This window comes from Anopheles merus, chromosome 3R (assembly GCF_017562075.2).
Source record: "Anopheles merus strain MAF chromosome 3R, AmerM5.1, whole genome shotgun sequence".
NCBI lineage: Eukaryota > Metazoa > Arthropoda > Insecta > Diptera > Culicidae > Anopheles > Anopheles merus.
The window spans coordinates 24,664,424-24,678,408 of record NC_054084.1 but is presented as its reverse complement, the minus strand read 5'-3'; the positions used below and the strand labels follow the sequence as shown (position 1 = coordinate 24,678,408).

Sequence of the window (13,985 nt, the reverse complement as noted above, 5' to 3'; positions counted from 1 at the left end):
CTGTTTAACTAGATTAGAATTTAATTGATGCAAGCACGTTGATGATTAATGGCAACTTATTACGGCTTGTTCTGGGAATAACGCCTTCAAGTTGATTTCATAATGTAATTGGCAAAACTAGATGGCATGGAGTAATCTGTAGGGATAATTTAACGACAATATTCTATAAGCTAATCAAATATTTTACAGGTTTTGTAAAATAATAATCAATGTATCTTTAAACAAACAATAATACAACGTTTTTTTTTAACAAGCGACTATAGAGACTATAGAATGCTTTTTATAGTATTAGATAACTTAAATTGAGTTCAAAATGTATTTTATAAAAACTTGTATACTCGTATTATACTACTAGTTTAGGGCAAAGTGGTCATTTTATTTTAAAAGACGAAGCACGTTCTAGGCCTTTCTCCCAAAAACAAAAGCTGGGCGGGAATTGTGTCCCATACCAGATGTCCTGTGACCAAAAAGTTGTGTTTGTTTCAATATGGGATGCAAAATTGACTTAAAAACTGGAATTAGTCGCAGAAAACAATGAGAAACATTAAAAAATATGAATGAAGAACACCATTTTCACGAAAAATCTGCAAAGTCTGATTAAAAACGATAATTATTGGAACTGAAAAAGGTGATAAAAAGGGTTTGAAATAGGGAAGAGTTGTTTAATTTAAAGGTTTTCTGTTACAGTGGTTCTTTGCTCATTCAAGCTTCAATTTCATAAGCAATTCTAATGCAGATTCCCAATATTCAGACGAAAACATGCAATAACACCACCATCAACAACCAATCGGGAAAGCGAAATGAATGCACTTTAACAGCATGCGAGACCGATTGCGCGGTACTGAAATCATTTCAGCACAAAAGCACACCACCAGCTCCAAAGTAATAACGTGCAAATTGTAAGACATTTCTCGTAAAACACATTGTCACCGATCGTTTTGCGGTTCGCCCACAATTGGCCGCAAAAGTTATTGTCGAATGAAACCTGCACTCCCTCCTCTGCGCAACCTTAGCTGCATTGGAGCAAATTTAGAGCGAAGGGAGCATGGCAGAGAGGGCAGAATGTGTTCACCCCTCACCGGGGTTAGTGTGGTGCAACTGTGCTTAATGTGATTGGCGAGTGGAATTGAAACAATCGCAGCAAACGCAGTTTACGTAAGAAGGTGGTTGCATGCGCAAGCGAACTCTCGCCTGCTTGCATCCACATGCCACCACATCACCATCTTTATCAACTTTCTCGATTGTCGAGCTGGAGAAGTGTGTCATAAGGAAGGTGGAGAAAGCTGCTGCTCCTTCCATCACTGCAGTGTCCATCGTTCGTGTGCGTTTCGTTCCGGGACTTTGGTTACCGAATTGGATTTCCTCGGCCTGGAGTTCTCCAGATCCACAGGCACAGGCGGGTTGAGGGGTTAGTGTCGTTAACAGGGACCTCCGATTTTGAAAGCGATTACATTTGGCGGAATGCACTCGGCATAACAGGGGGATGTAAAGAGAAAAACGCAACGAAAAAGAACAATCCAAAGGCGCATCCGACTGCACGAGCACTCCGTTTGCGATGTGGAACGTGACCTGCATCCAAGCGCTGGAACCGGTCCAACCTGGTGCCGGGGCCGTCGAATAATAAACCCAACCACACGTTTAGCCCCGGATTATGTTCGTTGTAGGGTGTGTTATGCTTTTCAGGATTGGGAAAACTAGGAAAACCACGTTCTAGGCAAGGGAGAGGAGCTGCTGCTGCTGCTGCTCCATCTCAATGCCACAAAACTTACACCCGTCAAAGGCAATGGACCGAAGCTGAGTGAGAAATGCGCGAAATAATAGCGAGCTTCACTGGCGACTGCACTGTTTCCGGGGCTGGGGGATAAATTTCTACAATGTACCTAGAAGAAATCAGAACACAACAGCAACACAACACCGGAAGCTTTACAGTCGTCCGTTGCTAAGGAAACCGCGCAAACGAAACGGCTCTAAGTACAGCTGCTATCACGTGCTTCCGAACAAATCCGCGCAAGATTGGTTCTGCTTTTGCAGGTTGTTTTACGACGTCTAAGCTGCAGCAAATCTACCTGCTGCTACTGTCGAGAGTTTGTAGTGCTGGGAAAACTTTCTTCCACGTCCCCTGGAGGGTTGCACAAATGTTATCCCCCCCCCCCCACCCCCATTTCCGTATGCCGTTGACGCAATACTAAATTTTGTCGCTGAAGCTTCCGGATCGTTCATAATCCTTATGTTCTGGCTGCTAGTTTCACCCGATTGAGGACATTAAAATTACGCTTGACCTTTTGTGGATTACCGTCTCTCGGTGCTCTAAAACTCAAGCCCCGAATGCTAAATGCTTCAGTTCGCTGACCGTTGAACCAAATCCAAGGACGATAGTTGGTAGGTTCTTTTTTACAACCTCGTTTACTTCCCGAGCAGGCCACTGCCACTAATGGACTATCAACGTGCTACAGTTCAGAGCAACTCCCGGCTCTTGTGGAGGTGTCCAATAACTCTATCCCCGTGGAGCGTTGAACTCGGTAAACCTTGAGAGCGTTTCGTGCTCCGGCTACGGGATGATTCTCGGGGGCGGGGGACTGACTAACCTGTCATCTGCCCTCCTTCGAGAGAACGATGCACAAAGTGGACAAACTCACAGCACACTGAACAGCGGCTCTGCCGTGGGATGGGATGGTAATGATGATGGCGATTTTTATCGAGTTTTGACTGCCACTTGACAGTTCACAAAGCTCTGGGATGAGATTTAAAGGCAGGCCCAACCGTGCATTGGGGTAATTAATGCTAATGAAAGCTGAAAGACCATCCGGGCACACTAGCGCAACACGCACCTGAAGCGTTGGAAGCTTATGGAAATGTGTCGCGTGACATCGGTGTGGGGCATCACTTACCTGTCCTCTAGCTTGGAGATGCGCTGCTTCAGCTTCGCCTGGCTGGCGGAATATTCGGCCAGCAGGCGGGCCAACCGAAGGTTCAAGTTTTCCACCGTCTGCTCCAACCGGGCCACCCCACTCTCGAGCGAATCCTGCGTCTGCTGGGCGTCTGTGAGGTTGTGGAAATGAGAGAGAGAGAGATATAGAAAGAAAGAGAGAGAGAGAAAGAGAGAGAGAGAGGGAGAGAGAGAGAAAGAGCAAAAATCCCGAAATGAAGATCCTGCATACTGTGTGCCCCAAAGTATGCAAATGTCAAACGTTATCACCCTGCCACGTGGTTACTCACTGGCAAACACTGCCTCGTCCAGCAGACCATCTTTTCGCAATAATTGACACCCACGCTCGGTCAGCGACGCTCGTGCCTCGGGATAGTCGGCCAGCGTTTCCCACAGGTCACGCTTCGCCAAACAGAACAGATCGGAATAACCTGTGGGAGAGCAAACAAACACAACAAAAAAAAAGGAAGCGGGAAAGTCCCGGTAAGATTCGAGTTCAATTTCGTAGCGTGCGGGTAAGGTTGGCGGTGATTCCAATTATCCTACTCCGTGCTCTGGTGCCGGATGGCAACGTCATCGAACCCACCGGGTGGTTCGCACCGGATCGATACAGGTCGATTGCTTTAATTGGCAATTTTTGATACGATGTTTTGCTGTTCGCGCACGCGAAGATGCGAGATTTGAAGCCGGTGCTTGAGGTACGATGCGAGGGTTGTAATTATTTATGCCATTTTCACTCAGTTCACTTTCAGGCAGTAGATATGAGAGTTGAGCAAGACGAATACACTTTTTTTATCAGTAAAAGAACTTAAAATTTTATTTTTTCTTATAGTCGCAGATCGGCCTTTCAGAGCTTTGTGCGTAGGAGCAGATATAAGTCCTGTTGGAAGTTAGAAGTTAAAATAAAGTTTCTCAAATCTAAATTAAGAATCCTACCAGCTCAACCCAATTTCCTTCGTGAGAAACGAAACAGGGCAATAAAAATCGATACACCAAACAGACATACGTAAACAAAGTTCCCAACGAGGTCCCAAAACCTCCCAAAACCTCAATTAGAAAATGAGCCCAAAAAGATGAAAGAGCACAGTCGAAGCTGGAAAAACGATGAGTTACTAAATTAAGTAAACTTTCCGTCACTGTGGCACAGCTTTTGGGCGCGTCAGGAGGATATCTGAAAGGATGCTGTGCTAGCCCCACTCGGTGGTCGAGACTTCCGTCCGCCGTTCATTTGAAATTGAAGGCACTGGGGAGGTTGAAATCAAGCCGCTTAACGGGTCATTGGGCACGGGTTGCATGTTGGAAGTGGTTCTTGTACCGCGTACCGCTCTCTTTACTGCTGTCTCTGTAAACAATGCTCGAGCAAAGCTTATGAATTATTCAACCCGGCGTGGGGTTTGGTGATCAAAATAAAAAGAATTGGCAAAATTGGCTGTTTTGTAGACCGAGTGGTTGAATCCAATGATAGATGAGTCGAGAATGTTGTAATTTCGTTCATTTGAACTTCTGCAAAATGTTCATTCTTGTTAAAGTGTAATCTACAGCATTTTGTGGCCAATTTAATTGATCTTCCAATGTCTGTTTAGGTCATTTGTTCTTACTCCTGAGCGAACGAGTTACTTGGCATCATGACATCTCATTTAAGTGAAAAGCTACAATTTCTTTTCCTTTGTGTTTTTCTACAAGAATTCTACGAATTAGAATCATTCAATTTGCAGCTAAACTGAAAGTTCTGTACACATACACGCAAAGCGTTAAATTACTTACCAATGGAACGCACATTAGCCGTCCGGCGGTTTCCGGTGCGATTGCCTGCAATTTCCAGCACCGACACCTCACCGAACACGGACCCAGCCCCCAGCGTGGCCAGCACCGTAATTCCATCGTCCGCAACGACCGACAGGCTGCCGCGCTTCACGATGTACATCTCCTTGCCGACGTCCCCCTTGCGGCAGATGTAGTCACCGGGGCTAAACACCTATGCGTTACGCGAATGAACGGGACACCATCGTCGTTAGCAACCAGGGGCGCGTGAAACCTAAAACTCTGCTCCATCTCCCAGCATATTTACCTGTAGCTTCAGCTTCAGCACAAGCGCCTCCAGCAGGCCCGGCTCACAGTCCTGAAAGATGCGGACCTGCCGCAGCGTATCCATGTGTACCCGTATCGCAATCTCGGCCTTCAGCTTGTCCGGCAGTGCGGCCAGCACGCGCTCCTCGTCCAGCGCACCGCTCTGCGCCCAGGTGTAGGCAAACCAGCGTATGACCTGGTCGTGTGACATCAAAAACACACAAATACGATTTGAAGAGAACACGAAATCGATGGTTGAACAAGGACTGGCTGGACTTACCCGTGCCTCCAGCTCGCCGCCCACCTTCCGAAAGGCCATGTATTGCTTCACACCGTCCATTCGGTTTTGGAACTCGACTCGCGTTACGTTCATGTTGGATATCATCGAACCGATGTTTCCTGCGGATGAAAACACACAGCGCGAGCGGCAGAGAAAATTGTAAGTTGAGTAGAAGCACACCCACGAGCACAAAAACGGGACGACAGACGGACTGGCAAACAGATGTTGCGTTTGAACGATCAGTTCTCAACTGACACGGCTGGTGTGATCAATCTTTTGGTGGATTTAAAGCGAATCGAAAGGGATTTACCACTGGGAAGATGGGACTTGGAGGTTGTATCTATCCACAAGAGCTGTATGGCAATGGATCGACATAATGTTCTATCATTTCTGAATTAAAGCCAGATTAGGTAAGAATTTCAGAATGCGTGAGAGTTTTGACATACGATTAAAATAGTAGCATTTTGCAGACCTTTTCCAAATAAATGGTTTAACTAATTACAAAAAAACCCTCTCCAAAATATCGGACCCTCTACAACCAAACCTACCGACAATGGTGGCGAAAATGAGCACGCCTGCGAGAAAGTCCGCCACGACAAACAGATACTCGGCATCGTTTTCCGGCGTCGGCGTCTCGCCGATCGTGGTCAGCGTGAGCGTGGACCAGTAGAAGCTGTAAATGTACTGCCGGGACAGTGTCAGGTTCTTTGGGCCGTTGATGTTGTACACCCAGTTGTCGGTGCTGAAGCCGAGCGCGTAGCTGATGGCAAAGTACAGACACGCGTTCCAGTGGATGAGTACTAAAATAGCTAAAACAACCTGCGGGACGGTAAGAAAAAAACAGCAGGCATGTAATGAGCTAGTCCAGAGCTATGGTCCAAGGTGATAGGGAGTGCTGGCTTGCACACTTACTTTACATATCCTAAAGGCGTTCGGGTAGCCGGTGGCCGTTTCCGTTCGATCGAACCATTCCCACATTCTTGGAAGACGCAGTAACCTATTAATTCTAACTATAATTGGACACGGCAGCCGGGTGGCGGCGCAGGAACTCGGCGCCCACCAGATGTAGGCGAGGTCGGTCGGCAGCATCGAGACGACGTCGAGCCACCAGCGCTGCTTGGAGAAGTAGTGTTTCCGCAGCTTGGGCGCATCACGCACCAGCAGCCCCTGCTCCAAGTATCCTGTTTTTGGGAGAGAAGATAGGCACGAAATTGGGTGACTGGGCACAGTAACGAGATTCCAGCAAATAAAAGGATTCAATCTGCTTCCTGTATAACGTTAGGGGTCTTTTTTTTCTTTGTTTCACTAGCAGTTGCTTTGACGATGCGAACCGTTTTAAATGCTCTGGATTAGAATTTGCATGACAGCAAGATGGGTTGTCAAATTAGTAGTAGGCAATACGTTAGTCCGAAAATGTTGGAGTAATTGCTTCCTTCGCCTTCAAATATTCTAGTGCTCTCGCAATATGTTCCCAAAAGGAAAGATTCTCTCGAGTTCGGAATCAAATTCCAGCCGCTCGGGATAGCTGCACCATTTCATTTGAATTAGCGTCGAAACAAAAGGCTAAATAGAGCCTTGGGTAATGCTCTCATCATCAAAGAAGCAAAGGTTCAGTGCCCGAAACCCCTCCGTCTGTAGTAGTTCTAAAGAAATGCAAAGGCCAAAAAAGTGCCATCCCCAATAGAAGAAGAATTCTTCCGCGCCGTTCTCCAGCGCCACGCAACGCTGCGCCTTCCAAGTCAACCAATTGTTGCTTCCTTCGCGTCAACTCGCAATCCTTGCGAATGAATTGAATTTCGAGGTTGATTTGATTTATGCTATTTCAGACGACGCCACAGCACAGCCCGGGAAATGACGAGATTTTGGCAGATTGTGTTTTACTTTTGGTTTATTTCCAGTTTCATGTGGTAAGGCACTCGTACAGGCAAGCCGTGTGTGTGTATGTGCGGTGGTTGTTCCCTGTGTTTCCCGGGACGAGGGTTGCTTTATGGCACTTGTGCGCTCCCAACATTCCGGGGACAAGTAGGGTTAACGTTTCGCCATCCCACCCAAAGGACGGGTGTCGGGATCTCGTGTTCCGCGGGCAGGGAACCCAGGCCTCCGACTCGACGATTGGATAATCAATAAAATATATATCTCGTGCGTCACAAAGCGCCTGCCTGCGCTCCATATGCTGCCGCTACCAACGACGGGTGGTTTGCCAGAGCATGGGTTGACGTTTGACGGGAGCCACTGCCATAAATTGATTGATTTTCCTGTTTGCTTCCCACTTACATGCAGGCTGCGTGAAAAAGCCGCCCTTGCGTGTAGTATTTTAATTTCGCTCGATGTAAGCATCGCCCGGCCATCGCCCGGTCTTTGGAGTTGTTTGCTGTCGAAGCGGAGATGGCAAACAAAATAGCGAGGCAAAAAAAAATCTCCGTCTAACCGGTGAAGAAAAATTATGGGGAAAAAGCTCCCGATCTCCCGAAGTAAAAGTGGTTGGATATGTGTTGGCGTGTATGTAATTGGAGACTTTTTCATAACGGCGCGACGGCGTCATCGATGATGTTGTGTGGTGACCTTTTTTCAAGTCGTTCGATAGTCTCGAATGGCATCGGTAGAGTATGAAAGAAGAAGGGCAATTTTGTGACGTTGTGATTATTAAATGGTTTAGTGCTTCTTCATTGATTTCTTTTACAACAGTTTTTGTTTTCTTTTCATAAGGAGATGTGCAATAAAAGGCCTGAAGACTGAAACATTTTTATAAGAGGAGCATGGAATGAAGATTTACAAACTCTTATAGTGAATTAGCTACTATTTCGAGTTCCCCGGTCAGTTCTTACGGTTTTACGGTGTGGATGAGAATTCATGCTATCTGCATGAGTCAGTTATTGGCAGCCAATTTAATCAGAACGATCATAACGGTAATCGCATGAACTTAAGAGGTTTCTCGGACATAAACGTAACTTGTCACTTTAATGTCACCTTTTGTTTTAAAAGTATAAAACTGCCTAAAAAGCTTGCTTAAGCTTGCTTGAATGCGGCATGCTCTAGTTGGTATGCTTCTTAGTTTACAGTCTAATATTTGAATAATTTTGGTTAGGAACATCAGTGCACAAACAAACATCGCATGACATGTAAATTCATTAGTTATTGACAAATACAATTTCAGATGAAAGATTGAAATACGATGCGGTGTTATTGCAACATACCAAAGCCACATGTTGAACTTGAGGTGATATTTTACAAAGAAAAACAGATTATCTATTACCGCCTGGTACTTCTTAGAACTGCCAGTTACTTGTGTATTGTGGTATGCTAAGTTTTATGGAATATTGGCATCACTAGAGTGTCCTTCAAACCATCCAAGCTTGTCCAATAAACCGAGCACATTTCAAGGGTAGCAGCAACCATTCGGTGAAAACGATCGGAAACAACAATTACAAGCACCAGCAAGCTTCCGTCTTTGGTGTAGAAGCTGTTGAAATGTTGTCCTGATAGCTGCTGAAACAACACTCCTTCCCCAACTTCCCCATATCGTGTGCATTGAGAGAAAGTTTTTGTTTTTTACTTCCAACAGCCCGTTCAAAATGTGGGTTCGGTTCGGGCAAATCTAGTAGTAAAAGACCTTCCCGGGAAGACGACCGCCACAAATCACTACATACTACTTCGTCCCACGTCACACACACACACACACACACTTCTGCCAAAGCTCATGATGGGAAGGTCCCGAAGAAAGGCGGCCCAGCTGGGCTGCACGAATACTACAAGCTGACCGGGGCACAATTTAATGAATCACTCGTTGCTACTGCCTTTTTGCGGAAACAGAATGGAAAACCAGAAAGAGAGAGAGAGAGAGAGAGAGAGAGAGAGAGAGAGAGAGAGAGAGAGAGAGAGAACGAGAGAGCAAGAGAACGATCGCCAACGGGCACATCGCTTTCCGGGAACCAACCGATGGCATTGTTGGCCACACTACTTGGCCAGTTCAATCTCATTTTCCTAATCTTCGAAGAAACCCCCTCGGGCTGGAGCTGGAAAACCATCGCAACCCAGGAAAGAGGTTGTGCCGGGTACAAGTAGTTGCCTGCATTTAAGCCCAACCAGTGTCGGATCCTTCCGCACAGTGGATCTGCAACGCGAACCAATCCGGCCAACCCGGCCTGACCTTCTTGGACTTGGCAGCTTGGGGAGGATGTGCGAGACATGGCTTCGTGTGTCAGCGCCCTGTCACCCAGCCAATGTCTTCTACCAGCTCCCTCCCCCCCCCCCCTCACTCCTTCTCTTCCTCTTGGGAACATTGTGTGCCAGCAGGAAATAAATTATCTGGCCCGGCGATCGATTAACCTATTTTCTAGCTTCAGCAACAAATTCTTGAATCCAGCCGCCAGCCCCGGTTGGTCCCAGCTCGCTTCAAGAACACGTGGCGGATACGGTCGGAAGCATCGGAAGCAGGAAGCAATCGGGCGTTTGGGCCGCACAAAACGGACACCGCAGTTGCTCGCATATTGTCTTGGGACGATCGGCAGCGCTCTGGCTGGGTTGCACAAAAAGGGAGAAGTTTTCGTATAATTTTCAAAGGCAAGCAACTTTTTCCGTGCCTCAGGGGCACCCCCACCGATGGTTGGGTGGCACATGATCGTAAGTCTAATGATGGGAGGATGGAGTACGAAACGGAAGTCGGCGGCCAAAAGGCAGAAATGTGCTTCCGGTAGCGCATTGTCAACGGCCTCCTCTAGACGACCCGGCGAACGAGCGAAGCGACATTTCCGTGACTTTGCTTTCGTTCGAATCCGAGCCTAGGTCCGGTGGGATTGTGCAGCTTCTTCCAACGGGAAGCGTTTCCCGAACTTTTCCCCCGAACACCCCCGTACACGTGTACTGGTACTGGTCGAAATGATGGCTGCGGTAATTAAAGCAAGATCCATCGAGATTACAGATAATTTGTGAGTTATGCCACATTCTGCGGTCGAGTGGGAACATTCTTGGTCGGCTCCATACCATCCTTTGCCCATTCCATGCTTACTAGACAAAAGAACGCTTTCGTTTTTCGGATTGGTGTCCCAACACACACACACACCCACCCGGGGAGGGGGGTTTTGTGGTTTGTACAACTTTTCTCTCTAGAAACGCACGAAAAAAAAAGTCTTCCCGCAGCAGCATCAGCATGCAGAGAACGCTTGTGAACGGTGGTGCGATGTTGTTGTTTATGGAGCCGAAAAGACTTGCAGCTTTTAGCTCGTGAATAAGTGGCGGGGCGTGGTAAGGTTTTGAGATTTTCGGGCAACGATGCTTGCGTGCACAACATTAGCCACGATTTTGCCGCATAACAAAAGCGATCATCGGGGGAGATTACGCTCATTATAGATTTATTAGGAGTGTCAAAGAGACGGCACATGCCTCCTGCGAGCGACGTTCATGCGCTGATGAGATGTGACTAATTTTAATATCGGTTTATCGGAGCTGTAAGCTTAAAAAGACATTCCAGAAGCATGGAGTTTAGTCCACGAAATTGTTATTCATGCATAACAAATTGCACTTACCCTCATGACAATGCACCAGCGTGTCGGTCAAGTAGATGAAATCACACAGATAGTCCAGGATCCACCAAAGCACGGAGGCTTGCTTGTTTAGCTCCCAGAAGACCGCTCGTCCTATCACAAATATGATATTGTACAGTACAGCCAGCGAAACGACAGACAGCCACTAGAAGATTACAAAAAAAAAGATGAATAAGTAGATAGAACTAAGAGTTGAAGCTGAAGATTTTGAATAAACATGTAAATAAAGCTTCAATAATAATGGTCTCCAAACCTGATGAGCGTTTGCTCTGAAAGTGAAGTAAGATTAGGAGTCATGCAATTTCTTGGGACTCTTGTAATCCCACTCGATTGAAAGTAATTCCAATCTCCAGCATAATATCGACCGGACTGCGACGAAATATGGGTTAACCCGTTGATTGAACTTGTTTTATAGCTTCCTTTTTATGATCTCGGACCATTTTCGCGGTACGGTTAATGAACTTCGATCAGCCAAAAACTCATTCCGCAACCTACGCACGTCCGATGTACTTAATGGATAATATTGACTCACTCGCATCAAACCCCGACAAGCCTGGCATGATTAATCAATAAGACGAATCATGATGAGCCACCGTGCTGCTGCTACTCCATCTGCCATTACCATTAATCCTTATTCGCTGTCTGGGCTGTCTTTCGCGGTATCCTCAGCAACCGTAGCGCGTCCCTCTCCAAAGCTCCCGAGGAGTGTTCAATATTCAAAGCATCCTAAGCAGCCTAAAAACGTTCGAGCGCAGCTTTTCTCATCGCGTTGATGTTTCATTTCGAAGGATTTGGAAGATGCCACCACGGTGTGTCTGTGTGTGTGACTGTGGTGTGGGCATGAACATTATTACGTAAAGTAGGGGGTGTGTTCTCCCAGCCAACAGTGTCTATGAAGCAAAGTACAGTGCTGCTACACCAAAAACCACGCGGACCACCACACAGTCGTGTTTTGACTTCTTGTGTACTTCAGCCAAACAAGTGAGTAAGTCAAGGCGGGGGAAACGCACGTCCCGTGCGACGGGTACGTTTCGTTAGCGGGCGGGAAACCGCAAAACCAAGCCAAACCCCACGGACCGAGCCAAAGCAAACTAAGCTTCGGGAGGGGTAAGGGTGCTTAATTCTCGCTCATTATTTACCACCACACGGTACGGTACAACGTCAAGCGGGCGAACGAGCAAGCGGCCATCAATGTCGATGGGTTTGGTCGAGAATATTTCCTATTTTGCTAATGTTTTCCGAAAACGAGGGCATCTTCACACTTTTGGCCCCCTCCCTACTACGTTAAGGACGATCTCGGTGCTGAGGAACTTTAATGACCTTTGCGCATTTGCCTGGAAACTGAGCGCTTCATTCGATGCTCGATGGGCAATCAGAAGTCGAGGACGTGTACTTCGCGGGTTGCTACGATCCTTGTCCGTGGAGTGTCTTATTAATTTATTTTTTCTTACAGCGATCTTACGAAATCTTTGTTCGATGGAATGGTATCTTCTTTATTAGTGTAATCATAATAACGATAATTGTACCAGTACCTGGTGAAGAAGAAAGAATAACACCATTTTGGCCTGCTCTTTTCTTCTATGGAAGTAGACTCCTAGGGATGGGCGCTTTGCTATGAGCTTTGTGTGGTGTATTCTTGAGAGTAGGCCAAATTTCTTGCATCTATTCTGCTATCCTGCTATGCACTTGCTACTCAAGGAGTGCTCTAGAATTTATCATATACGAGCACCTTCATAAAGGTGCCATACTTTTGTTTTTGTCTATTGTTGGATACGACAGATTCTAGAGTACTCTCTAAGTGGTAACACATAGTTCTGTTGCTTTCTGACTTTTTTGATGATTACATTCAACTGAATGTCTACAACGCCTTCAAACTTCTTCCGGGAATGGTTAATTGCGAATGGTAGTAGTGGAATTAGTCACTAGATCGGCGTGGTTACTGCATCGGTCCATGGTTCGGGATAGATTTGCGAATGACTGAGACAGCTATATGTATAGATAGTGGACTGAAGCAATAACGGGAGCAGTTTTAGATCCGGCGTAGATTCAGAATCCATTCTCCGACTGATATGGGCAAGATCCAGGGCTGGTAATGGGTGAGGATCTGTTCCAGAAACGGTATAGGAACGGGGATTGATTCCAGAACCGGTAAGAAGTTTAGGACAAGTTCCAGGACAGTTATGGGATCCAAATCAATCACAGAACCGATATGATGTTTAGGACAGGTTCCTGTACCAGGATGGGATCAGTTCAGCGCCGATATTGGTATTGGAGTTCCAGAAACAGTAAAAATAGAGCATATGATCCAGATTGAGTATGGATTCTGGAACAGGTAAAAGTTATAGAGTGCCTTGAAATTCCGTTCCGTCTTGTAATCTGGCCAAATCATTTAGTCGATACAGAATGTACTCACATCAGTAATTGATCTAGAGAAAATGTTCTATTTTTTCACACCAACATGCCTCATCTCTTTACACCATCTTATGATCATTCCTTTGCTCGCTTGTTTAGGCTTACGTTAACGTGATCAATAAGATGCCAGGCTCAGCATTTGAGACACGCACCGGTAATGTTGCTCTACTAAGCCATTCAAGCAAGCATGAAATTGATACGAAGGTTTCATCTGATTGTGCTGAAATCCGGAAATCGGGATTTTACGCCTCGTTTCCACAGGATTCTCTTGGTAGACAACAACGGAACAACACGTCCATCCATCGGGTGGAGAGGTGTTCCGGTCGATCAAAACCCAGCAAAAGACGACAACGAATAAGGATGAACAACATACGCCTTTCGACGGAGTTACGAATGAGTTTGCTACAACCCTGAATTGCCTGAAGGTTTTTTTGAAAGGGCTGGCGTTCAGCAATCGGTACACTTTCTACCGCCCTCACGGCTTTACGGTGGGTTAAACTAACAGCCGTAGACCGCAGGGCACTGGGGCACTGGGTGGAATTGCATTCGAAGGAAAAATGAGCATCATTTTTTGTCTTTTGTGATGTCTGTTTCCTTTTTTGTTGCTGTCTGTTGTTGCCCATCTAATGAATGGGTCAGATTAATAAGATCTTCCAAGGGTCCTTCGTCTTAAGGCCAAACCGTGTGTAAAACACACGCAAACAGCACACAAGATAAATGCCTTTCGAGAATTTCCCTCATTTAGCATGGGCTTGGGCAT

General features: G+C 46.3%; 1 protein-coding gene across 4 annotated transcripts in view; it reads right to left on the bottom strand.

Moving 5' to 3' along the window:
* LOC121596377 (cyclic nucleotide-gated cation channel subunit A-like) overlaps positions 1–13,985 on the bottom strand; it is an 87,048-nt gene that overhangs the window by 6,985 nt on the left and 66,078 nt on the right. For 3 of the 4 annotated variants that reach the window (XM_041921261.1, XM_041921259.1, XM_041921260.1), the window contains 8 exons: positions 10,796–10,958; positions 6,186–6,454; positions 5,822–6,092; positions 5,274–5,392; positions 4,995–5,189; positions 4,691–4,901; positions 3,217–3,357; positions 2,889–3,039 (listed from right to left, as the gene is read on the bottom strand). In XM_041921261.1, the coding sequence (XP_041777195.1) occupies positions 2,889–3,039; positions 3,217–3,357; positions 4,691–4,901; positions 4,995–5,189; positions 5,274–5,392; positions 5,822–6,092; positions 6,186–6,454; positions 10,796–10,958 (1,520 nt within the window). Of the gene's footprint in view, positions 1–244; positions 2,732–2,888; positions 3,040–3,216; positions 3,358–4,690; positions 4,902–4,994; positions 5,190–5,273; positions 5,393–5,821; positions 6,093–6,185; positions 6,455–10,795; positions 10,959–13,985 lie in introns of those variants that run through there. The other variant, XM_041921262.1, reaches the window with a different exon arrangement.